This window comes from Python bivittatus, unplaced genomic scaffold (assembly GCF_059951505.1).
Source record: "Python bivittatus isolate LINGU-HERP-01145 unplaced genomic scaffold, Pbiv_v1 ctg000480_np1212, whole genome shotgun sequence".
NCBI lineage: Eukaryota > Metazoa > Chordata > Lepidosauria > Squamata > Pythonidae > Python > Python bivittatus.
In genome coordinates, this window is record NW_028277075.1 from 16,743,895 (window position 1) to 16,770,244 (window position 26,350).

General features: G+C 39.8%; 1 protein-coding gene across 3 annotated transcripts in view; it reads left to right on the top strand.

Moving 5' to 3' along the window:
• The first annotated feature begins 1,539 nt into the window (after positions 1-1,539).
• The window catches only part of PRKD1 (protein kinase D1), a 120,503-nt gene continuing 95,692 nt past the window's right edge, over positions 1,540-26,350 (top strand). The window contains exon 1 of one of the 3 annotated variants that reach the window (XM_088145406.1): positions 1,540-2,182. In XM_088145406.1, coding sequence (XP_088001532.1) covers positions 2,009-2,182 — 174 coding nt within the window. In that variant the 5' untranslated portion in view covers positions 1,540-2,008. Of the gene's footprint in view, positions 2,183-2,667; positions 2,991-26,350 lie in introns of those variants that run through there. The other 2 variants (XM_007427116.3, XM_088145407.1) reach the window with 2 other exon arrangements.

Here is a 26,350-nt window from a genome sequence, read left to right on the forward strand (position 1 = left end):
TAATATTTGCAGGAGCAATTTGAAGTGTGAAATGTCAGATGGGGCTGGATGAAGTGTATCCTGTTCTTTCTACTTTCTCTTAAAGTACTTCTCCTCACAAATAAGTATCTGCACAGCTCACATCACCAATACCTGACATCTTGGAATGCAAACACCAAGTGTGCGGTAGACCAAATAGTTGCTTGGACCAGGGTGAAATAAGTTTGAAAGCCTGTTTAGTTTAAATTCTTGCCTAATCTTTTCTCCCAGATATACTCCTAAGAGGCTTTCCAACAATTTTTAGAGAAAGCACGGATACAAGTGTGCTAAACAAATGACAGTGTTTATCCTTCCTTTATTGTTTGAAAGATTGGAGTACATGCAGAAGCAGGCTTGCATTCGTTCCAGTGATAGAAAGACAAACTCCTCCTCCTTGGTGAGATTAAGGGCTTCTGCTCAGAAAATGACAATCACTAGATAGGATGTTCCCCTCACCTCATGTTTGGTAAATAGAAAAATGACAGGTGGTGGGTGGGATTCTTGCTAGTTATTCTTCAGTCACAAATCAAGGGGGCGGTGGAATAGCAGCAGCAGCAGCTGAAATAAGGGACAGATCAGAGCCCTAACTCCACAGTGACAGCGCACTCCCTTTCCTCTCTGCATGTGACTGCCTCTTGGTGGGGGTAATGGCACCACTCACTGCTGCTCTGCTGGATGGGAGACAGCTCGAAGGAGTTAGCTGACAGGTTTAAGCTCCTGCTTACATGCAAATTGTAACCCAGCTCAGAAGCAGCCACAAAGCAGGGGGGATTCAGAATTTCCTCCTGCTCTCCCAGCTAGTAGAGCTGTTACCTCTCACTCATGCAAGAGCATCAACTGTGGAAGAACCATTAGCAACTGGGATGAAGGCAGCTTTGAAGGTACTGACTGCTGAATCAAAGGGACCTTGGGAGATGTAACATTCACTCTCTGGATCAGACCTTTTCAACTTGGTAGCCTATCATCCTCAGCTAACATGCCATGCAGGTTGGGCGAGATAGGAGTTGAAGTTCAACACATTTGGAAGGCACCTGGATGGAAAGACTCTATGACTGAAAAACCAAAGCTAAGTTGGGGATTATTGAAAACAGGAAAGGCTGTGATAGGTGGATGGCAAAATGCTAGGGCAGACAGCAGGGCAAAGAATAGATGTGTTTGCCACGGGGGTGGGAGGGTGCTTAACAAATGGCTAGAAGGCAGGGCAAAGTTAGGGTTGGAAGAAAGGGTTGCCAACTTGCTTTTCCAAATCAGGTTCTGTATCGTTCATAGCTGTGGCATAAGCAGAAGTACAGCAAGTGACTCTCTTTGGCTATATCCTCCTGCCAGAGTTGGATTAAAACTTCACCTACTGATCAGATGTTCAGCGCACAAGAGCCTCACCAGGATACAGGCGTTGGCAACTGGCCCTGACCCACAGACAGGCCAAGGCCGTGTCCAGGAGCTCTTGTCAGGGACAAAGCAGGTCGACGCCTTAAATCCAACTCAGCGCCCAGCGAAGCGCAGCCAGGGGGAGGGGGTGAGCGCCGAGGGAAAGGCGTGTCAAAGGGAACTGTTTGGGGCTGCCTGAAGGGGAGGTCCGCCCCAACGGGCTTGGGTCACTGCCCCGCCGCTTGGGCGTCTCAGAGTTGCTGTTGCTGCGCAGGGCCGCCGGGTGGTGGCTCTGGCGCCTACGCCTGCTTTCCCGCCCTTCCTCTTCTTCTCTTAAGGCGCGCTTGACCGTCCAGCGGCCACCGCTGCCGCCGCCTCCTCCAGAGAGCGCTGGGAACCGCGGCACTAGCCGCGGAGGCGCTGCCCCCACGAGGCTGGCCTCTTCTCCAAGGGTAGCTGAGCTGTGCTCGGCGTCCTTTGCCGGTCTCCCGTTGCCAGCCGAGTAGCTTAAGGGAGTTTGCAAAGGCCAACTTTATCGACGGTATTTATTCTGGCAAACTCCCCTTACTAAGCCGCCGTCTCTCTCTTTCCGTCACATCTTTCGTACTGCGGGAAGTTGTCGATGAGTGCTCCGCCGGTCATCCGGCCGCCCAGTCCTTCGCAGCCCGGCGGCGGCATCTCCTTCCACCTTCAGATCGGCCTCAGCCGGGAGCCGGTGCTCTTGCTGCAAGACTCCGCGGGAGAGTTCAGCCTGGCCCATGTGCGGGAAATGGCTTGTTCCATTGTCGATCAGAAGGTAAGCCGCCTCCGTCCCCGGCTTGTTTTTGGGAGCGGGCGAAGTCAGACTCGGGCGCCTCTCGGCTTGTAGAGAGCATCTGGCCTTCCCAGCTGGGTAACTACTGCCCCCCCTTCTGCCCCCGCGGCCCAAAATTGCTCGCCTCGTTTGGGAAAAGTGTCCGAGACAGCTGGAGGGAAGGCGACCGCTTCAGGGAGGTCTAATCCCGGCCCGGGACTCTCTGAGTTAATAAACGCGAATTCCTTTTGAGTTTTCCTTGATTACGACGTCGTCTGACTAGTGTGTAATGGACAATGTAATAAAGTTGTGATGTTCCTTGTTTTATTCCTTTCGACTGAATCCCCTGCTTTCCTCCCTCGGCCGCGTTATACTTTCCATCGTGGCTAGTTGTATTTGTTGACTCTCGGCAGAGTTTGATTGCCACGCGCGGAAAAAAAAGTTTACTGCTCCGCCTCTCTCCCTTCCCCCTTTCTTCCCTCCCCGTCCGTCTCCACCCGCGGTCTTTCTCTTGTTTCCAAGAGTGACTTTAGGAGGGGCTGGAAAGAAATCGGGAGATAGGGGCTCACTGGCAGCTGTCAAAATAATCCCTCGACCCTGCACTACCCGCTGGGGAAATAAAAGTTTCCACTTTGCAAGCCAGAAAGCAAAACAAGCCGGCACGTTTGGCAGCCTGTGCTCAGGCCGGTAATCCGACGCCTGCAAGCCGGTACAGCCCGGGCTACGTGAGACGCCGGCTCTGACCTTGCGGATGGAAGGCTCCCGGCCCACGGGAAGTGCTGAGCTGGAAGGAAGACTCCTGGGCTGAAATGTGAGGACCCCATAAATCTGCTCTTTTGTCTGTGTTTTCCCGGAAGGAAGCCCTGAAGTATGCGGAGGCTGGCTTCCACAAAAGTGGAATCTTGCAATGCAACCCTAGGTAGATGTACTCAGAGCTAAACTCTGTTGAGTCAAATCCCAGGTTTAATGTGCAAATTGGCTTCCCCCAATGCAGCAATCTTTGGATATGTCAGGAACTCTCCTAACATCCAGATATCTTCCCCAGTGACAGAGCTGACAGATTTGGGGGGCACCAGGTGGTGAATGGAAGTGCAGCCTCAGGGCCCTATGCTTGTTTTATTGAAAAGATGTATGGTATGATACTTTGTGAGCAGATGAGTATTTTGCAGCAGCCTCATTTGCTCACCTATGGAACTCTCCACAACTATACCAAGTTTTTAAAGTTATTTTGACTCCCTTCCTCATATTTTCCCCATCACCTGCTTCAACCCAATTCCTCCATTTTGACAAAGGCATTATTTCCCCCCCTGCATTGATACATCAGTACATTTATTGATCTGGTGAACATGGGAATGAATGCATGCATGTGACTGGGAAAAATAGGGGAATGCAAACCCTGGAACATGCTGATGTGATGTTATTTAGGCCATTTTCACCCAAGAGCACTGTCTGCTTCATGTGGTTCCCAGGCAGTTTCCACCTTAGTTTGGAAGATGGTAAAACTGCAGGGGCCATTATTTTGGGCCAAATTGCTTCTTCCCCTTTAAAAATGGTGATGCTCTATTCCAAACATCTGGTGATTTCACAGAAAGGCTTTTAAGATATGAAGAAGCATTTTACAGACCAACTAGCTTGTTATGGAATGAGCTTTTCAAGGAACAGCCAATTTTCACAGATGCATGAAATGGATTTAGAAAGTAGCCAGTGATGAAATTTGATTATTTCCTAGATTTCTATTTATCCATAGCCAGCTACCATTTGTTTCCCGCAAGATTCAGCTTCCTGTTCACTGAACATTTTTTGCTGTCTTTCTTTTGTGTGTGTGAGAAGATAATGATGTTGTCATATTAGCGAGAAATTAATGCTTAAGATATAAAGATAGTTTCCTAAGGGAAACTTTTTAATGCCTCTCATGGACGTGTGAAGGGGTTTGCAAACAAATTAGCTATCTTTCCTAAGCTAGTACCCTGCTTATATTTTGGATTTGCAACTGAGGGTCAGACAAAGTTGGCCTAATACTTTATTACATGTGTGACTTCTGCCTGTTCAAGAAAGAATGTTGACAAAACCAGAAAGTAGATGTAGCCAGGGACAGATTCCTGTATTCTCAGTTACTCACTTCATCTCTACTGACATCTTAATTTACTGTGGTTTTGGTACTATGTTTGCATTAATTATGCATTAAGCTGCAGTATACCCATTTTTTTAGTTGTTTGGTTAGAGACTTAATAGGCTAAGAGTGATGATCTGCTCTGATTGTAGCAATTCTGTGATGCATTGTAGCTTTCTGAGGCCTTCCAGTAACCTTCATGGTTGAGTGACTATTCAAACAGGGGTTTCCCACATTAAAGCTCAACGTGCTGACTAGTCACTGCACCATGGCTCTAAGTAGATGGGGGTGGGAATTGTATTGTTGTTGCTGTTGCATACTGATTATGGTTTGTATAGATAGTTCTAGTCCTTTTGTTTGTTTATGAACAAATATGTGTAATTGTTTTAGAACAGTTTTAGTACAACAAACAAATGCATACTCTTCTAAAAAACAATCAAGGGAAAGTTGATATGACATTGCAGGATTCAGGTGGGATATAATAAGGAAAGAGTGATATGTACTGCTAAATTTTGGGCTTTTGTTTTTATTTAATTTTCCTAGTGGTAAAATGTTGCGATTTTAAGCATTGGGAACATGTGAAATTTCAGTAACGGAAAAGCGTTAGTAGTTAGAAACAACAAAAAAAAAGAGTGTAGTAGTTAAAAGATGGTGTGGAAATCTGTAAGATACCAAAGCACTTCATCTTAGGAGATAATGAAGAGCGCACAAAAAGTATTAGATATCAAGAAGATGCCCTAAAAATATCAAATCTTATTGTGGGCATAAGAACAGAAGTCTCAAACTGTTGCAACTAGATACCTGATAATGGAAGCCAAAAACATTTTTGGATTTTAACCTGTTGGGGATTTCCCTAGCCACATTACAGATACTTTTGTTAAAGGAAATAGCAGAGGCTAAGACTTCTTAGGCACTGAACGAAAAATGATAGGAGTGCATATCTGAAATAACAAGATTTCATATTCTAACACCTGTATTGTGCTCAGTGAACTTTTAGGTGCTTAAGAAAAGCTTTATGTTTGGTAACAAATTGAACTTGGTGCAAATAATTGGGATAACTCTGTCAGGTTTGTGTGTGTGTGTGTGTGCAGGACAAAAAATATGATGTAAAAGTAGACAGGAACCTTTAAAAAGGATTGGTGTTGAATTTCAGCTGGGGGAATTTGCAGGTGACCTCTGCATAATAATAGTAATTGAATTGCACTTTGTTAACAACACTGAGATATCTGGTTGTGGAACTGCTGGATACAAAGACACTGTAAACATGGAATATAAATTCATAACAATGTTTGTTATGAGGCTATAATCTTTTGTTTTGCTCTGGGGTTCTGGGATTGTGTCTAAAAAGAACTGTCTTGAAATGGAGTAGGTGCAAAATGTTGCTAAATATGCAATCCAACTCTTTCATTGTAAGAGCTTGTGAAAAGTAACACTTTTGTTAGGGTAAGTTGTTAAAATGTTTAATTTTGCTTGTTAATCAGAATCCTCTGCTTATAAATATTCAGATAAGTATTGGGGATTGATTTTATAGTAAGGGTCATATAGGGATAGATATTTATAATATGTTCATATTGTATTTTGTTGCTGACTTAGTCTGAAAATAATTTTATTTGCTATTTTGAAAACTGCTAGTTTGAGAATAATTGTATCTCTTTTTAGATTCAGTGTCTAAATTTGTTTAAGTTGAGAGAAGTATTTTCCTGTGATGTTTCTATATATTAAAATTCAGACTTGTATTTATAAAAACAGCCACCATGAAATATTTTTATTTCCTTTAATCATTGATAACTTACTGTATTTGAAACAGTTGAAATGCATTCCAATTAATATACTATTATTCATCTTTCCCTGAGTCACATGCCTGAAGTATAACAGGAATTCCCTTTGAAAACCATATAGAAGTCCTAAGAGTATAAGAGGAATGGTTACCACATCTGGGCTACAGAAAAACCTGATAACTGCTCTTTGGCTGCAAATAGTTAGTGCTTTCTGTATTTTTTTGCTGCTATCTAGTAATGATTCAGATTTTTGCAGCCCAGATCTTTGAGATGAGGATATGTGCTTCTCTCATGTCCTCTCCACCTCTTTCACTCATTGTTGATGGGGAAGGTTTGCAGTAAAACTGGAATCAGATCCAGTTAAATACATCTTAGAGGGTAGTTAGGGTGGGACCAGACTGTCCTTCAATCTTAGGGCTTTATTTTTATGTCTGAATAGGCTTTTCTTAGTATCTGATTTTATCTGATTTAAATACTGATGAGTTGCCCATGCTCTGCCTCTAATGTCAATATTGCTTCATTATTTAAGTTGTGATATTTTGCACACTTACTTAGGAACCCATGTAAAGACGGAAATGATTGGGCTTTAAAGTTTATTTATTAGTTTAAATGATTCATGGATAAAGAACAATATCAGCTATTTTTAAACAAGTATGCTTAATTTTTTTCACTGCAGCTTGTGTAGAAAGAGGAGAAGGAAAGTGATGTAGAATAGGAAATGTCAGGTTCCTAGCCTAAACAAGAAAAAATTGCCACCCCAACATAGGTTCCATCATCCCCCTTATACATTGGCAGTGCATAAAGGTGAGTATATTTTCTGGGGGAGAGGATGACAGGGACTTTGGTGTTGTGGGAATAGTGGTAAAGAGTGGAATATGATGGGCCTTGTGCAAATCCGGGTCCTTTCTATCAAACAGTGACATCTTGTTGGATCTTGGAGTCATGCCTTCTCAGCTGCAGTGCCTGCCCCCTGGAGATCCAGACAGCCCCAACCCTGTTAGCTCTTTGCAAAGCACTGAAGACCTGCCTGTTTCCCCAGGCATTAGGGTCATGTGGGCAGATGAACTCTGTTGTTGCTAATGAGTTTTTGGGTAAATGGTGTTACTGTTTAGCCTTGGGTACCAGGGTGTTGTGGGTTTTTCTGTGTTTAATCCAGAGTCACCTTTGTGAGACAGGTGGCTATATAAATCGTATAAAATAAATTTGTATAGGTGATTTGGATAAAAGTTTTCAGGTTCTCAAGATGCTTAGAGCAATTTCAGTTAAATCTCATAGCTTTAATTTTGTTTAGAATGCTATAGGAAGTAAATGTGGATTCCAGAGTGGTGTTATAACATTTCCAAGGATTGCATTTTAAATTTTATCTTGCCTCTGTTTTAATCCATTGTATATGTCTGTTATCACATAAGTTTTATGCCTTGCAAGTCTGTAAAAAGCCTGTTCATTAAACCCCTATCTATCTTTGTGAACAATATCTGGTGAAGCTGTTCCCGTTATATTGGCTTTCATTTACATTTTAAAACCACATTACAGGCAGTGATTACAAGGTTAACCTGATTAGGTTTGAATTTCAAGACTCTTCTGACAGCTTTAAAAAATAATTCAGTCAGAAACAGAATATAATCAAAAGCATCAGGACTGAACTTCTAAAACAGCATATCTCATTTTCAATGTGATGATTAACTCCATAGTAGGCCTTTCAACTAGATCCCAAAGATCATATGAACAAATTTCACTGGTTTCAGTGGTTTAAATCTTTGGCAATATACAAAAGAAGTATCTATTTGGGCTTTATTGTTAAAAAGGGAGTGTAAGAAATGTATTTAAGTCTCCATTTCATTGGATGATCTTGTGTACGTCAGTGCCAAAATCGGACTTCCAATTTCTTGGAAGCTTTCCATGAGGAAGTGTATTTGGTTTTCTGTCTCCGTCTCAGAATGCTTTACATTTTTTGCTAGTTTTTAAACCCCTTTAAAAAAATTGTTGCAAAATGTGAAGAGTGTTGATTATTGTGCTGTTACACATCTTCCCCTAATTGTGTCTCTAGCCCCCTTGTTTTCTGATCTAGAAAAAAAATCTGTTGGGAAGAAAATCAGTTGAAGCATAAGGAGTCAGGAAAGCTATATATTTATGGTGAGAAAATTATATAATGAATCAAACATATCTCCTTAGCTATCAGATAACTAAAGCAAGTGCAAGAATCCCACACCACATCCATGGAAAGGTCACTGAAACTTTCTTCTTTTGAGAACAACCTATCAGTTTTTTTTACTCAATTACACTGAATGAGTGGCTACAAAAATGTAGAATAAATTTCTTTACAGCATTATTTTTGTGCTCTATATTCCAACATAAAAACACTGTTTTTTCTGAGGGAAAAAGTGGGTGCCAGATATGCTGCATTGTATTTCTTAAAGAAAGGGTACCAGACATATGGCTTGTGAAATTGTGCTGCTGCAAGTTTTAAACTTTCCTCTCTTCCTGTACCCAGACAGATTCAACACTTGTAAAGGAAAAATGTATCAAAATATATGTATTGAGTTTCCTATGGTTCTGTTACTGAAGTATTAACAATTTCTGCAATTGCCAAGATGTGACTGGTAGCTTTCATATGAAAGAAACATGATTTCTTCATTCACCTCTTATTTAGAAGCTATGTTAGGTGAATCCAACATTTTATTAAAAAGAAGAATGGACACAGCAGAAATTATAAAACTAAAATAATTCCATTAATTGTTTTCAAACTTCAGGAAGAGGTGATCCTTTCCCCCCCAACACTATATCTTAAAATCTAAGCCGTTACCCCCCACTCCCACCACAAAGCTGAAACAACTAATTAATTTAATAGCATATAGATAGTTAAGAGTTAATTTGAGCCAGGGCTTTTTTATGTTTATTGTGACTTCATTCAAAATATGTATACTAATAACTACTGTCATGTACACTAAATAATCACAGTGAGACTCTCCCTATACCTGAGGGTGGAGTATCTTCCCAGTTTGCAGAGGAAAAGGGGGGGTCATTAGTCATTGTGATTGTTAGACAAGGTGAAATTCCTGTCCTTTTTTGGTTTAGAAATTCATCAAGAAGCAAAAAGCTACCATAGCAATATTTTACCTGGAACCTACACTGAGAGACTTGGGCATTGCAGATTTTTCCATCCTACTTTATTATTATTTTCTTCCTTTAAAACTTCTGGAAAGCTGGCAAAGCATAATGTTAAATTATCCTTCTATAATGTGTTTTTTCCTCTGTTATATCAGTTTAGGTAACCAAGTCAAATTTACTGAATTACAGTGAAGAAATTAACTTTGGTGTCTGGTTAGATATGAACTATTAGGGCATTGAACAGTCTAAAACGTCAGTTTAAAGCTTTAATGTGCAATTTACTATATAGGAAAAAGGCTATTTTTTTCCCCAGCTCCAGAGGCAACAGTCTTGTCTGCCTTTTCAAAAACAAAAAACAAAAAACAGCCCTTTGCCTTTGTATTGGAGTGGATTGTGTGGGAAGGAGAGGGGGGGGGGAGAGGGAGGAGGGAGGGAGTGCTATCTGGCTGCATCCCAACTGGAGTCATTACCTGACTTGCTCTGCAGGCTTTCCTCCTGCTTCCTGAATTTGATGAACCAAAACAAACATGGTGATGCAATTGTCCATAGTTGTATGTCCCTTACTTCTTCTGCCTTTAATCAAGGAGTGTATACCCTTTAGTAGTAGTAAACTTTATTGTCATTGTACCTCGTACAATGAAATTAAATGCCATCCCCCGTGCACCTTATAAATATAAAAACCATAGAATAAAAAAACACACTTCCTTCACATTCTATTCACCATTCCACAACCCCTGATGCTGCATTAATACTGCACTATACAGTAGAGTTCAGTATAGTTGCAGCTCTGAGATTAAAGCTATTCTTCAGCCTATTTGTCCTTGTTTTTATTATCCTGTACCGTCTGCCAGATGGTAATAGTTCAAAAAAAGAATGTCCCAGGTGGGATGGATCCTTAAGATTGTTTTAAGCTTTCTTAAGGCAGCAGGAGCTGTAAAGTTCTTCCAAAGAAAGGAGAGGGCAGCCAATGATCCTCTGGGCAGTGGTGGTAACCCTCTGGAGCGCTTTCCTATCTGCCACTGTGCAGTTAGCAAACCATACACAGGTGCAGTAGGTTAAAATGCTCTCTCTAGTACAGCGGTAGAAGGTCACCAGCAGTTTTTCATTCAGTTGTTGTTTCCTGAGAAGTCTCAGGTAGTATAATCTCCGCTGGGCCCTCTTAACCAAGGCTGCAATATAAGCGCCCCAGGTCAGGTCCTCCTTTATGGTAACACCCAGAAACTTAAAACTGGCCACCCGCTCCACTCGGTCTCCATTGATAACCAGGGGCTGGACGTCTAATCTTTTCCTTCTGTAGTCCACTTATTGATATTAAAGGCCAAATTATTGTCTCCGCACCACGAAAGCAGCCGGTCTACCTCATCCCGGTAGGCAGACTCATCTCCTTCGGAGATAGGCCCCACCACTGTTGTATCATCTGCAAATTTAATGATAATATTGCTGAAGTGAGTGGGGGTACAGTCATATGTATAAAGAGTGTAAAGTAAGGGACTCAACACACAGCCCTGTGGTGAGCCAGTGTTGAGAGTAAGAGCTGTACCTCTTGCTGAAGAGCAGAATACAGATATGAATGAGAAGGAAAAAAAAACTTTTTGAGGACACACACACATCATGTGCAAGTCACAGGAGACCTGCGAGTTTGTGATTGCACACCTACACTTTGGTGGTTCATGTGGACAAGCCGTTACTAGCTGGCTTCCTATGCGCTCCACTGTTTCTGCGTTTGGATATTTAGTGACAGGCTACTGATTCTATTTTCAGTTCCCCAGTGCTTGGGAATGTGAGTGCTGACAGCAGGGTGCACTTGGCACATTTATTGGAGCCATATGGAGCCATTTGCTCTGCTTACCCTGACTGTGATGCCCATTATTATATGCTTATGATGTAAAATTCTTTATTATATATACAAGTGAGTATGAGGGAAAAGTATATGGTCTTCAGTGAAGATAAAGGTGAAGTCTGAGCTTCTTAGTGGATTTTTGCTGTATGATACACATCCAGAAAATGTCACTGAATGAAACTGGAAGTCCTTAGAAGAGTCACGGAATTAATTTTTACAATCAGAGAAGCTTGCTGCACATGCATGAAAGAGAATCACTAACAGGAAGGGAAGTGGCACATTTATTGAGGCATGTATGTATGCAGTGTAGATTATACTGACACGGAAGTTGATGAGAACCTTTGCATCACTTTTTCTATCATATTTTCATTATATACAGGATGCTATAAAACTTCTATGATTTTCAAGGTAGAGGCTTTCTAATACTACCAAGGAATTGTGTAGCTTTTCTTTCTTCTGTATGTCCTTGGTTTCTTTTCTGGCAACAAGAAAGACAGAACATAGAAAGTGTGTGGGGGGGTGGGGGTGGACAGAAAAGCCAAGGTGGCAATTATGATTGTGATTGAAGCCCCACCCCTTTTTACATGTATCAACATGACCTGGATTCCTTGTAAAATTCAGTGAATGAGATGGGGAATTGCATGTTAAAATCCTCAGCAGGCATCATCTCTGCATATGGTTATCATAACTTCATCATGGACATTGGTTCATCTTCATAAAGAGTAACAAATACCCTGTATTTGTTTTGTATAGTATCTTTGTGTCGTGTTCCATGACTTGTTTAGCATTCAAATTCCATCTCCCAGCTAGTGTTCAGATTATACATTGGAGAATATTTCTAGAATACAAGTTTTCTGTTGCTTCCTTTTTTAACCCTTAGCTTTTCAACTGATAATTTACCAGGGTGATTTATCTGGCTATATTATGTTACTTTGTGTGTGTGTGTACATACGTGTGGCTGTGAAAGAGAGATGGAAGAGGAACTGACAAGATTTTTCATACTTTCCTTCAGATCAGGTAGTTTCACCTTCCATTAAACATCTTTGTAGAGCAAGGATTGGCATTCAGCACCTGCCAGTCTTATGTAACTCATAATTCCTTCAGATAGCATCTATGGGATCCCCAAAGTATGGATATGTGCATTTCAGAGCAATTGTGCCCTGAGATTTTAGAAGAAGATCTCATGAGATTTGGCAGTGTTATGTACTGCAATATTTTGTTTGGTGACAATAACACTACAGGTGAGAAAGCATTTTGAACTTGGATTAGTTGTTTTGAACTTGGAACAGTTGTCTGACCATTCTAGAAATAGAAATGGCTAAAGTGACTCATTTTGCACTTAAAACAGCTGTTTCAAATTTGAAACATTTTACGCATCCATAACCCAAACTACTATGCAAAATGAGGTGATGGTGCCTGGCACTTGAAAAGGTTGCTAACATCATGGCTCCTGCCTACGATACCTCTTTCATGAGGAGGAAGCAGAGGGAAGAATTTCTAGCAACTGAAAGGCTTGTTTCAGTTAGCAGGACCCACTTCACAAACTTGAATCTTAATCAAATCTCAGACTGCCATAGGAACACCTTTGGCTTTAGACAGAACCAAAAGATAGAAAGAGAAGTGCACATTTGTGGGAAGAAGCATGTGGTGTGAGTAGCTCCGCTTAGAAGTAGCATGTGGGCTTGAAGTGCCAGGCCTTGTAATTAGGTCTGATAGGCACCAACTGTGCTTGGCAGAGGCTGAGAGCATGTGTATTTAAGGCTTTACTCAAGCACTGTTAAGTGTGGGAATGGTTTTCTATTATAGACTGTGTTGATTGACTTCTGGATTCTTGAGTTCTGCTTTTACATAACCATGTTTCTGGCTTGTCTGTTGAACCTTGGTATCCAAGCTGTTGCCTGTCTTACTGGGTTTTTGTTTTTTTGATATGTTCCTTTTCTTCACCCTGAGTATGAGTCTGCTTTTCTTCCGAATCTGGTTTGCTGTTAGAAACTCTCTGTTTTGATGTGGACTTGCATTGCAAACTGACAGTGCCTCATTAATTTATAACTTGCTGAAAGATTGTGGGCCAGGACAATTGTTTGAATTTTACAGCATTCTGAGGACATAAAAAGAGAGTTGTGTGAAATGTTAGGGACATGGACCTAAGAAAAGGCTAGAGTGACCCAAAGTGTTTACTTCTTTTTTTCAGTTTGATAATAGGATAGTGACAAGAGTCATTTGGAGGTCCTGTTCCATATAGAGATGCCTCATGACTGAAGTTGCTTTTAATGGGAACTGGGATGTGCCAATCAAACTGCAGTGGGACTTGGATCTGTTACTATAGGTAGTAGCCAATAGTTGGTCACAGCAGGTGGTACTGATTAGTTGACAATGGCTGATCTTGAACACTTACATAGCATCTGTTCTGGTTAGGTGGGAGATGACCAGGAAATCCTGAGGTTATAGGCTATAGGCTAGGGTACCATCTAGATTAAATGTTCTGAATGAACAACAAAAGCATGTTATAGTTCTGATAACTATGTGAACATATGGGTAGGCATAGAAAAGTCTCTGAATCTAAATGCTGAACTGTAGAGATAAATGCTTGATATATGTAAAATGTTACAGCAATGATTAATAACAATTCTTCTGTGTTTTGCAGAAGGTTCTTTTGAAAAGGTTTTAAAAGTTTCAAGTGTCTGTATACGTGGTTGTTCATTTTCTTTCATCATCTCAAGTGTAGTAAATCATCCAAGCGGCCTTGTAGTTAAAAAGGATTTAAAAGTCAACCAGTGACTTTATTAGCACTGGGAAAATATCTCTTCACAAAGATTGATCATACAGCAGTATATAAATGTTATACGTAGCAGACAATTAATTTGAAATGTTAGCTTTTTACTATCTCATTGTAAGCAACAGAATGACTACTTCAAGTTAAAGATCAATGAAAAATACATACAACATGACTAGACTTGTTGACCAGATTAAGAACAAAAAATGAATTTTCACAATTTTCAGTCAGCTCCAACTTCATTTGTTTTCAGATAATCATTGCCCTGTCTCTTTAGTTACATCATCATAATGCAGTGAAAAATACATTTGTTTCAGGCAAGCTTACTTGTTCTCTCCATCTGGTACCCATATAGTGGCAAATTCCCAAGAAAAACTAGTGCTGGACTACATGCTGGTAATTACTGGTTCTGAAAAGCTTTTTACTGGCAGTTATTGGGGAATAGGAAAATGAAATAAATAATAGGTTCATCAACATTATATGAAAATTAGCAGTCTCACTTTTATTTTCCCTTCAGTGCAGCTTACTTCTGTTAGTGCCAACATTCTGCTATTCCCACAAACCAACAAATGTTGTTTAATTCAGCTGGAGGCAGTTAAACTGGTAGATGAATGTCTTACCTATGTGCTTGTTTTATATTGTGCTTTCTAGATAAGCATGCTATATTGTGGATAGTTTCTTGTCTTTGCAGATTTCCTGGACTAAGGAAGTAGAATCATAAGTCACATATCCTTTCATTGCTGCGATTCTTACTTATTGTTTGCATAATTCCCCTTAATGTAACCTGTCCTGTAGGGTGAAAAAAGGCTACTGGACTATTCTGGCAGTGACAGCATTGCATGGCATTCTTCTGAATAGAAATTGTGCATTCTTTTTGCTGTTTTTCAATGTAATAGGTAAGGACTTGGGTATTTTGAAGGATTATTTCTCCCCTCTTTTGAGGTGCTCTAGGACTAGGAGAAAAATTAAGGATAATAGTTTATAAGAGTGAATGTGGAAACAGCAAACAATAGTTGTCATTAATTTATATTGTTACCAGCAGTAGTGATTCCTTAAAAATAGATATTCTGAATCAGTTTTCATCACTCCTCATCTATATTATGTTTACATTCAAAGTTTAATGATGCAGATACATGCATGGGGTTTTATGCTAGTTATTGCTGTTAGCCTGCAGCAAGCAGAACATTCTAACTGGTGTTGATGGCAGTCCCACATTGGGCTGGGAAGTGTTTCTGGAGACCCTCTGCCCAGGAGAAAGAGAAAGGAGCCAGCAGTTTGACTCCATGTAAGCTTCCGTATCTCCATTGCAACAAATACAAATAACACTGAATATCTTCCGGGCTTTTTTCTATCACAGATGGGTGGATCTGTGCAAGTATTAAGAGCTCATAGGTTAAATCATAAACTGTTGCAATGTTAGTTTTTATGCTTATTTTAAACTAAAATAGGGACATACAGAAACTTGCAAACAATTCCTATTTTAAATACATTGTAGCATAGATTAGTTTTCTGTCAACTCTAGTTTCAACTATTCTTTATTGCTGCTTGAAAGCTTGAACAATAAGAGGCATAGGACATTTTTGTTTTCTTTCCTAATATCTACTGGGAAAGATGATACCTAAATAGTGGTACTCATGCTTTATATGAAAAAATTCCCAACTTCATGGTCTCAGGAGAATGGCTTGAGATCTTGCAGATCTGAAGCCATTCCCAAATCCAGTAAACCTGCTGTAAGGCAGCTTCCTTTGTTCTGTATCCAACAGTGATTAGTAAATTCCTCTATCTGAATGATTTGAAAATTGCTTGTTTTTCCTGAATATGTATCCAGATGGACTTTTTTTCATGAAAACCTGTCAATTTCTTATACTAATAGCTCTGTTTGAGGGTTGTAAAAAAGTATTTTTATTTCCATGGATAATGTAATGCATAATCATACAGAAAGTTATCAAAAACATCTTTTTTCCTTTCTAATATGTAATACTTCTTGGCACTATATCTTTATGTTACACTTTTTGCTCTCATACTTACTTAGACTCATAGCCAATGCTAAGACAGAAGTAGGCTAAAGTTGTTTCTGATCATTAGAACCTCTGAACCTACAGTGGGGCAAAAAAGTATTTAGTCAGCCACCAATTGTGCAAGTTCTCCCACTTAAAAAGATGAGAGAGGCCTGTAATTTTCATCATAGGTATACCTCAACTATGAGAGACAAAATGGGGAAAAAATCCAGAAAATCACATTGTTTGATTTTTAAAGAATTTATTTGCAAATCATGGTGGAAAATAAGTATTTGGTCAATATCAAAAGTTCACCTCAATACTTTGTTATATATCCTTTGTTGGCAATGACAGAGGTCAAATGTTTTCTGTAAGTCTTCACAAGGTTTTCATACACTGTTGCTGGTATTTTGGCCCATTCCTCCATGCAGATCTCCTCTAGAGCAGTGATGTTTTGGGGCTGTCGCTGGGCGACACAGACTTTCAACTCCCTCCAAAGGTTTTCCATGGGGTTGAGATCTGGAGACTGGCTAGGCCACTCCAGGACCTTGAAATGCTTCTTACGAAGCCAGTCCTTTGTTGCCCGGGCGGTGTGTTTGGGATTGTCATGCTGAAAGACCCAGCCACATTTCATCTTCAGTGCCCTTGCTGATGGAAGAAGGTGTTCACTCAAAATCTCACAATACATGGCCCCATTCATTCTTTCCTTTACATGGATCAGTCGTCCTGGTCCCTTTGCAGAAAAACAGCCCCAAAGCATGATGTTTCCACCCCCATGCTTCACAGTAGGTATGGTGTTCTTTGGATGCAACTCAGCATTCTCTCTCCTCCAAACACGACAAGTTGAGTTTAGACCAAAACGTTCTACTTTGGTTTCATCTGATCATATGACATTCTCCCAATCCTCTTCTGGATCATCCAAATGCTCTCTAGCAAACTTCAGACGGGCCCGGACATGTACTGGCTTAAGCAGGGGGACACGTCTGGCACTGCAGGATTTGAGTCCCTGGCAGCATAGTGTGTTACTGATAGTAGCCTTTGTTACTTTGGTCCCAGCTCTCTGCAGGTCATTCACTAGGTCCCCCCATGTGGTTCTGGGATTTTTGCTCACCGTTCTTGTGATCATTTTGACCCCACAGGGTGAGATCTTGCATGGAGCCCCAGATCAAGGGAGATTATCAGTGGTCTTGTATGTCCTCCATTTTCTAATTATTGCTCCCACGGTTGATTTCTTCACACCAAGCTGCTTGCCTATTGCAGATTCAGTCTTCCCAGCCTGGTGCAGGTCTACAATTTTGTTTCTGGTGTCCTTCAACAGCTCTTTGGTCTTGGCCATAGTGGAGTTTGGAGTGTGACTGAGGTTGTGGACAGGTGTCTTTTGTACTGATAACAAGGTCAAACAGGTGCCATTACTAAGGTAACGAGTGGAGGACAGAGGAGCCTCTTAAAGAAGTAGTTACAGGTCTGTGAGAGCCAGACATCTTGCTTGTTTGTAGGTGACCAAATACTTATTTTCCACCATGATTTGCAAATAAATTCTTTAAAAATCAGACAATGTGATTTTCTGGATTTTTCCCCCCATTTTGTCTCTCATAGTTGAGGTATACCTATGATGAAAATTACAGGCCTCTTTCATCTTTTTAAGTGGGAGAACTTGCACAATTGGTGGCTGACTAAATACTTTTTTGCCCCACTGTATATTCTCTCTCTCTCTCTCTGTGTGTGTGTGTGTGTGTGTGCGCACGCATATATAGTCTTGCCTTTCTCCTGAAGAAGGAGAAAAGGCAGACCAAGAAATAGAGGAAGAATTATGCCGAAATAGTCACAGTGAGTAAAGACAGACAAAAAGAGCACAGTAGGATGGCTAGCTTTATTGGGAAGATTAATGGATTTGATAGTACATGTATGTTATATACAGAGAGACTTAAACAGTTTTTTTTTAAGCAAACAAGAAAAACAAAAGTGTTTTTCTCAGTGTTACGGGAGGCAAAATGTACAGCTTATATGAGTTTAACTGCCTGACAAAAAAATAAAACAAACAAAATACACAGCTGCCAGAGAGTCATAAAAAGCCCTCAAGATAGCCAAGAAGCAGGCTAGTTTAGTTCCTACATTGAAAATAATGTAGGAACATTTGGTGCCAAAACCATTATTGACTGCAGAGCATTTAAGGTTTCATAAGCACAGACAAAAGGAGGAGAGTCGTGCAGTTGAACTGAACTGAGGTAATACTGCAAATATGATGGTGGTCTAAATGATGCATTGAGAGACTGGCTAGTCTGTGGAATTCTGAAAGAAAACATTAAAAAACCCAGGCAGATGTAATATTTAAAAGAAGATTTGAAATTGCTAACTCCATGAAAACTTGTAGTGATACTATTGAAATGCAGGAGTCAAAGCAGATGTGATTAAGTTTGCAGTAGCATACAAACAGAGAGCAACAGGACAAAAAGAACTGTTTAATGCAAATTTAGAGGCGAAACCTATAGAGAATGTAATTAAATGGGACATATTCAGAGGGCCTGTTGCTCAGGGAAAAGCAGACTATTTGCTAAAGATACCCAGCTAAGCCATTGTTTTAAAAGGAGTGTAGTGAAAAATTTAAAGAATTTGATAATGAAAATGAAACCTGGATAGCTGATCTGAAATTCTATTCTGTAAAGGGTGAGATGAAATGAGCAGGATGGCTCACACTTGAAGTGAATGGCAAAACCATATTGATACAGTTGGATACTACTTCTGCTGTTATGGAATATCTTACAACAGCCTTTCAGAGAAGCTAAATAAAAGCCATCAGAAATACAATTAAAATTTTACATTGAAGAAAAGATAATTCCATTGGAGTGATAATTTTAACTATAAAGTATAGTAACCAGCACTTTTACTTGTGAAAATAAGTATACCAGGACTCTGGGGTCATGACTGGCTGAGGAAGTTGCTACTGGATTGGTTTTATTTGTTTAAATTAGTCAATTTATATAGCTACCCTCTTGATTCAAGATGGCGTAGTTAAAACAATAATTCCATTAAAATATACTATCAAAATACAATAAGACATAAATAATGCCATAGAGAATTCAGCTATCAAAAATACATCTGAATGGGTATACAAGACCACCTGACCCAATGGCTGGGAAAACACACACACACACACACACCATCAGGTTATCAAAGATAGGCAGGGTCAGCAATCTAGATCTTCGGGGAATAGTATTCCATACAGTAGACACAATGAACAGAGAAGGCATGTCTCCTTGGGCCCACCAGATGCCGTTGCTTAAGTGATGGGATTGGAGTATGGCAACTCTGTTGAATCTTGCAATAATTAAGACAGGCAGTCCTGCAAACAACCAGACCCTGTGCCATGAAGAGGACTAACAACTAGTGCATCTCATGACATGGCAATATTACATGAACATATTCAGGTGCGTCCATAAGCACCTGTGCTGCCACATTCTGGACCAGTGTAGCTTCTGAGTGGTCAGTATAAAGCACATTGTAATAATCCAAATGAGTAAGCCCCCAAATAGTGCACCTGGTCTATCTGGGGGAGTGTAACTCCATTCAGAATGAACAATGGAAAATATCTGGTTCAAGAAGCCATCAAAATCCACAGTCACTTTGTATTGGTATTCCTATTCCTCCCCATCCAGACCCCATTGTCTCCAGACTATGATGGCATCACTTGGGCAGCCAGGGGCTGACATGTATAGTTGGATATTATCAGTATACTGATGATACCTAATCCCATGCCAGTGCATAACCTCACCCACTGAGGTAGAAGTGAAGGAGGAGCAGGGAGACTATTGAGCCCTGAAGCACCCCAAAAAGCAAAGATTGAGGACTCAAATTCTCTTCCCCCCATCAACACTGACTGGAACTGGGCCTGGAGGAAGAAAGAGAATCACCATAGCACTGTGCCTCCCAATCCTCCTGAGAAGATCCAGAAGAATGCCAAGATCAATGATATTGAAGGCCACCAAAAGATCAAGAAGGGCCAAGATGATGTACCACCCCTATTCTAGTCCTAGCACCAGTCATCCACAAGTATAACAATGCTGGCTTGCTACTGTACCTAGGCCTAGAACATGACTGAAAGGGATCCAGATAATCCATTTCTTCCAGAAACCTCAGAAGCTGCAGCCCAATCACCTTTTCCACAACCTTCCCCAAAAAGAGAAGGTTGGAAAGGGGTCAGAAATTACCCAAATGATTGACAGTTGAACTAGAAGGGGCTAAGACACCTTCCCTGAGAGTGCCCTGCCCTGTGTCTCCTACCTTATCTCTTCGTGCCCAACATTACCAAGTGTTATTATCGGCTTCTACCCCATGATCAAGCCTTCTCCTCCAAGCCTGCCACCTCTCCCCCCTTTCCCATTTAACATTCAAGTATCATTAATCACTCCAAGGTCAGCTGGCCAGCCAGAACCTTGGTCCACTTTTACTTGTGCACTCAGGAGAAGTCATGCCTAATCAAACAAGCTGTGTCCTCATCATGTATATCATCACAGACACACCATCACCTCCCAATCCCATACCTGCTCTCACCAGAACTAATTGAGAGCATAAAACCCCACTCCAACCCATCTGTAGCTTGGAGTGATCTGAGGAGGTTACCCCCCACTGTCTTACACTCAGAAGGAAAGCAAATGAACTCAGTCATCTCCAGTCTGAGAAGAACATTTGTCTTAATTCTTCAAAGCTACAGAACATAAATCTTAGTCTTCATGGACCTAACCTCATCTGGTAATGTAAGTGTAAATAACATAGAAGGCACTACCAGCAGTAGGAAAAACAGCTAAAAGTTCACTTACTCAAGGTCCCACTGGCACAACATGAAAGAGACAAGATTGTTGCTGTCCAGGACGATAGATTCTGCAGAAGCATCCAACTGCCCTGATCCTGCTGCTTCCTTATGTTACCCAGTTGCTAATGGTTTGTACCTCCAGGCAAGTGTGCACTAACTGCTCAACAGCTGATTGGTGGCATCATTGTTTCTGCTGCTGAACAGCTATCTCCAAACTTGACTGAATTGCTCTGACTCTGACTCTAGCATCTTCTTCAGCTCCTGGACAAGTTCTGATGGTATTAAACAGGTCCAGAAGCCTGCTCCCTGCAGGCAGATCTAAACCAGTCACTCTGGAGGTGCCTTTGTTTTGGTCTCTACTGCTGCTGCTACCGAAGTTTGCAAAAACTGCTGAAAGACCCAGCAGTACCGACAGACCCTCAGAACCATTGAAGCCATTAAATCTATCCACCAACCTTCTTCAGCATTCTAAACTAGCTAAACTCTGGTGCCCTCTCAAATTTCTGACTTGGCTTTGTGCTATTACAGGAGAAACATTGATAGTGTTGATTCTGTCAACAGCCTGCATCCTATGCATATTATCAGTGGGACCACTGGCTGTAAGCTAAAACAGGTATTGAATGATGATGTACCTATCTTCAAAGATGGAGCTGTACGTTAAGCAAATCAAAGGTAAAATAGGTTAATGGGAGAATGGTAAGTTTCATAAAGGCATAGACAAAAGGTAGAAACCAATCCCAATTTTATAAAAGCAGAGGAATTTTTTCAAGAACTGGTTGAAGTCCGTGGGTTACCTCTGCGATGAACTCCATTCTGTACAAATACTATCTGAAGCACTGAGTCTCCAAGTTCTATGCTTCCTTATCTATTTGTTCATAATTTTCTTCTCTGACTATGGGTGAGTATGATGCAAGGCTATAGGGCATTCACTGACATCTTTTATGATGTGTAACATAACTGTATCAAATGCCATACTGTATAGCATCATAAGCCAATTTCACTAATAAGTGCAGCTTATAATATGTGAACATCATGTCTGATGTCATTTTCTCTAATCCTGTGAAAGGTTTTTGAGAACACATGCTCCAGGACAAATAGTAAATGATAATGGACCACAGTTTGGCCACTTCCTGAAAACAAATTGAATCAGACATGTAACTTCCACACTGTACTACCCAAGTGCAAATGGATTGGCTGAAAGTCTTTTTTCAGGTTCCAAGAATGCTTTGTAAGCAATATTAGGAGAAAATATTACACTAAATTGAAAGCTTTTGATTTTTCTATTTGTAGTACATGCAGCAACAAGTCAAACACCAGCAATGTTGTTCTTAGATTGTACCTTACGATTAAGATTCAACCTTCTGAAATGTAATTTAAGAAGAAGTTTAGCTGAAATAAGATGAACTATCTTCTTACCATGAAACACACTGACTAGCTGAAGACCAAGACTGTAGGACCGTTCTCAGGGTATGTGTAAGAAAAAATAGGTCTTCAAAACATGGCAGATAAAGACTAGATGTATTTTCTAGCTTTATCTCTTAAGCAAGGTATCAATCCATAAAGACTCCACTGTTCTATATTCTCCAATAAATTAGGGATGGAGAATACTTACCTAGAAAATTCTGTAACTTAACCCCTTTTTTCTAGCATTAAACCTCTTTAACAAGAGTCTGTATGAATCTAGCTTCCTTGACTCTGCTCTGCTGTTAGGGGTTTGACATACGTTACCTCATTTGCACACAGAAGCCAACATATCACCTAGATTTGTAATAATAAGGTCTGTGTTGTGGATGGTGAAGTGTATTGGATGATTAGTATTGGTTGGTTAAGCACTAGAAGTAGTGTTGCTGATTGCCTTGAACTGCCTATACTTTCTTTATTTAAAGGATTTGTATATCTGTTCATCTAAAAACACAGCTCTGGGTGGCTTACAACAATATGTCTTATAATTCTTGCACATTCAAGAGTTAGTTGGAAGTTTCAGTAAAGCAAACAGTAGAAAAAGTTATCCCTCTTTGAAGTGGCTTTTTGTTTGATCAGTAAAAAAGACACAACGTTATATAAAGTTAATGCTCTAGATTTTCAGGATGAGATAGTTCACACTAAAATACTATATATCAAACTTTGTAGTTGACATCATGCAAACAGAAGAACTTTTTGTGTTTGTGATAATTTTTATTTTATTTCAAGATGAACTGATAGCTTGCCTATTAAGGTCTTCAAAAATAGCCCAATTTGAGGCATACTGTGCATCTCTTCTTTCCCTCCCCGCTCCTTTTTTTTTTTTGACATCTGCAGTTCATGTGACTAAATATTTGATTTGCTGAAATGAACATTTTGGATCTGACTGTCATGGTGTTTGCTCTGATATTACTGACATCTTACAAGTGCCTTGCAGCATAGAAGTAATTGTCTCCAATTCCCAGCATCACATTTTAAGATATTAGTATGCATGGATGCACGTGAAACAGAACTGCAGCTGAAGGGTGTGTGTGTGTGCTCATCATACTCTGCAAACTAATCTTGGTTTTTATTTGTTTCATGGATTGAATGAAATGTGGAAAGAATTTGAACTAGGGTTATTATCAGTTTTGATTGTAGCCATTTTCTCTTCTATTTCAGTTCGGGGAAAAAAATGAGCATCCATTTTTTAGGAAAAATAGTACAATGGCAGGAGTGGGGAATGAGTCCTGTAAAACAATAGGTCAGTAGTTTAAGTAGTAACTGATAGAATAAGCAAGAATACATACTTTTATACTGTAAAATGAAAATATTTTAGGGTAGAGAAATAGATTTGATTTCTTAGATGGATTATAGTTAGATGGAAAAAAATATTAAGAAGCAGATGGAAAAATGAAAGCAAAAGTTGACAGTTTCAGGATTGAACTTAATATCTCCCTGAAATTGCTACAGACTCATAGAACTGAAGGGCACAACAATGACACCTATTTTTTTAATATTGTATTTTTGGGTAGGACCTACCATTAGATAGGTCTCTGACTCTGATCTGGAAAAACTAGTCAGGATCAGGTCTGGTTAGTAGCTGGGTGGGAAACTACTAGGAAATTCCAGGCTGTAGGATCAGAAGCTGGGAAAATATCTTGGCAGTTTTGCGTTCATGAAGTTACCGAGAGTTGAACTCAATTTGAGGGATATTTACGTTGATAAGTAAATCAGGTGTGCAGTTGATAGCTTCAGAACCTGTTCAGAGCAGGGTGAACCTATTATGCTCCATGCAAGGCAGTTCTGGCTACTCCATAATGTGAATTGCTTATTGCAACGAGGGAGACTTCTTGGAACAAGCACTTTTGTGAATGGGTGTTTTCCATTCACATTATTATTTACTAGTGGTTAGGATAATTGGTGGGGGTGGCGGGACAAGATGGAATGAAACTGCCCATGAATTTTAGCAGCATTGTAAAAGCATTTTTTGAGATAAAGTTCAAAAAATGTTCGTGAGTTCATTTCAGAGCTGGCCGTTGAAGAGGCAGATGATTTTATATGTCTGTGCTTTATATTATGCTCTTATTACTGAAGCTTCACCATATGTATGCTGAACTTATTGTAATCTTCCCTTATTTGACACTATTCAGCAACACTGGATTACAATTAGTCCAACATATATAGAGAGTGCCAAGTTGAGAAAAGGTATTTTATTTTGTGTATGAGGAAAAATGACCAGTTGGCATAATGGCATAAGATATAGTAGTACCATTTATGTTATTTGACCTTTATTACTTCCTTAGATCTAGTCTAGGATCCTTGCTTGTTTTTCTCCTTTTTTCTTCTGTGACAAGACTGTTTGTTCAAGTGTTACAGATACTATGCTGCTAGTATTTTTGTGCAGTATTTCAAAGTACTAAAAATGGGCCAGGTTCCAATTTCAATATGGATTTGTTGATATGATCATGGATTTTCAATACAATTATTTTTACTTTGCATACTTAAACAATTTCAAATGTATTACTTGGACTTTAGCATCATTTTGGGCTTTTTAAAAATTTGGTTCTGTTCTTTTCTCTGCTATAGCATCATATTCTGTTTCTGAATAGAAATATACAAATATGCCACCTTTTTCTGGAATTTTCTGGAATTTTACATCAGCATAGGACTTTCAAAATGTAGAAATGCTGAACAGTGAATTACGTTTGGATATTCGAGGCAGAAAAGAATAAACATTGCTTTGTAATGTTCATTATGTGGATGAAAATACAGAAGATAAGTTGGTACAACAGAGTTACATACTACAAAAATTATATTTATTTAGTAAGTAAGTCTATCTTGGGGTCACAAGAGGACTACCAGGAGATTCAAATCAGCACAAAAGCCCTTGACCCAGAAATTATGCTTTTTAGTCCATCATAATAAAAACACAGATCTGTATGCAATTCTATAATGAGATGGTGTTATTTGTACGGGGCCTATTGATTTTAGTTTTGTACGAACAATCAGAATTATATATTGTTGACTGATGTGCTGCAATTACAACAGAACAAAGTTAACATAATTGAAACAATATACCAGCTGATTTCAGTAAATTGCGCAACCTTGTCATGTCAACAATTTTACAACGTTTGTTTTAATATCAACAACTGTAACATCATTTGTTTTTATTTTAATGCATTTGTTTCCCTTTCCAGCTATCCAAAGCAACACACTTAAAACTGTAAAATTCAAATGTCATTATAGAAATCATACAGTCAACAATAAACAGAAATAGAATCCCATGGTAGTTAAAAGCTCTTTCAGTTAAAAACTTTTCTCCTAAACCTTTCTTATCTGTTGCCTATAGAAGAACAAAGTGAACGTCCATAAAGAGAGTTCACTGAAATGGCTCTTCTTCATCTTTGCACTGAGTTAGGGAGTTATGACTTACACCTACCATGTTGAACTTTCACCATAACTATAAAGTCTTTCTAGGATATGTATTATTTATCCATCATCACTGTATTCTGTGGCTGCTGTGATTTTATTCTGGATTTTTATTCTGGCATGGTTGTAATGCTCTTCAGTGCAACTACTTTTAAATTATATCATTGCTGATTTCTATTGTTTGTTCCCTGAATATACTGCTGTTTTGCCATTCTGAACTATATAAGAGAAGCTTAATTACAGATATTTTAAAAGTAGCCTTTGTCAACAGATGCTTCTGTCACTGTCTTAACTTTCAGGCCTTTGACTTTTTTTTTTTTAAAATGATATATTCTTCTCCATCCAGGATTATGAAAGGCACAAGATAAGGACAACATCTGAGAGTGAGGTTTCATGGAAGGGAATGAATACCCAGAATGGGCTTGGCTAAACAAGACTAGGATCCTTCCCTGGCATCTCTACAGCCTATTCCAGAAATCTAGCCAAGGTTTAAAACAGACACAGGCTGGCAAGCTCTATTCCAAGTAGCAGCTGAGGCACTTGTAGAATCAGAATCTAAATATATTCTGCTAGATGGGATAATCTAGAGAAATGACCCCTGCTTCGTCTTGTTTACATTGACATGTATAGCTGAGAGATTGCTGAGGCATGGTATGTGGACCCAAGAGAAAGTGCTAACTCCTGGAGCATAGATTCTTTTGGTTCTGAAGTGAGGAGGGAGATAATGGGGACTGGCAGGCTGGGAGACAAGAAGATACTCCAGGGAAGCAATCTGGCCCTCTTGACCGTAGCATTTGGCAAAGGATCTTGTGATTCAGTTAGGAATTTCAGCTATTAAGAGAGGGGGCAAAATAAAAAATGTGGGAATGATGAGCAGAAAATGTCT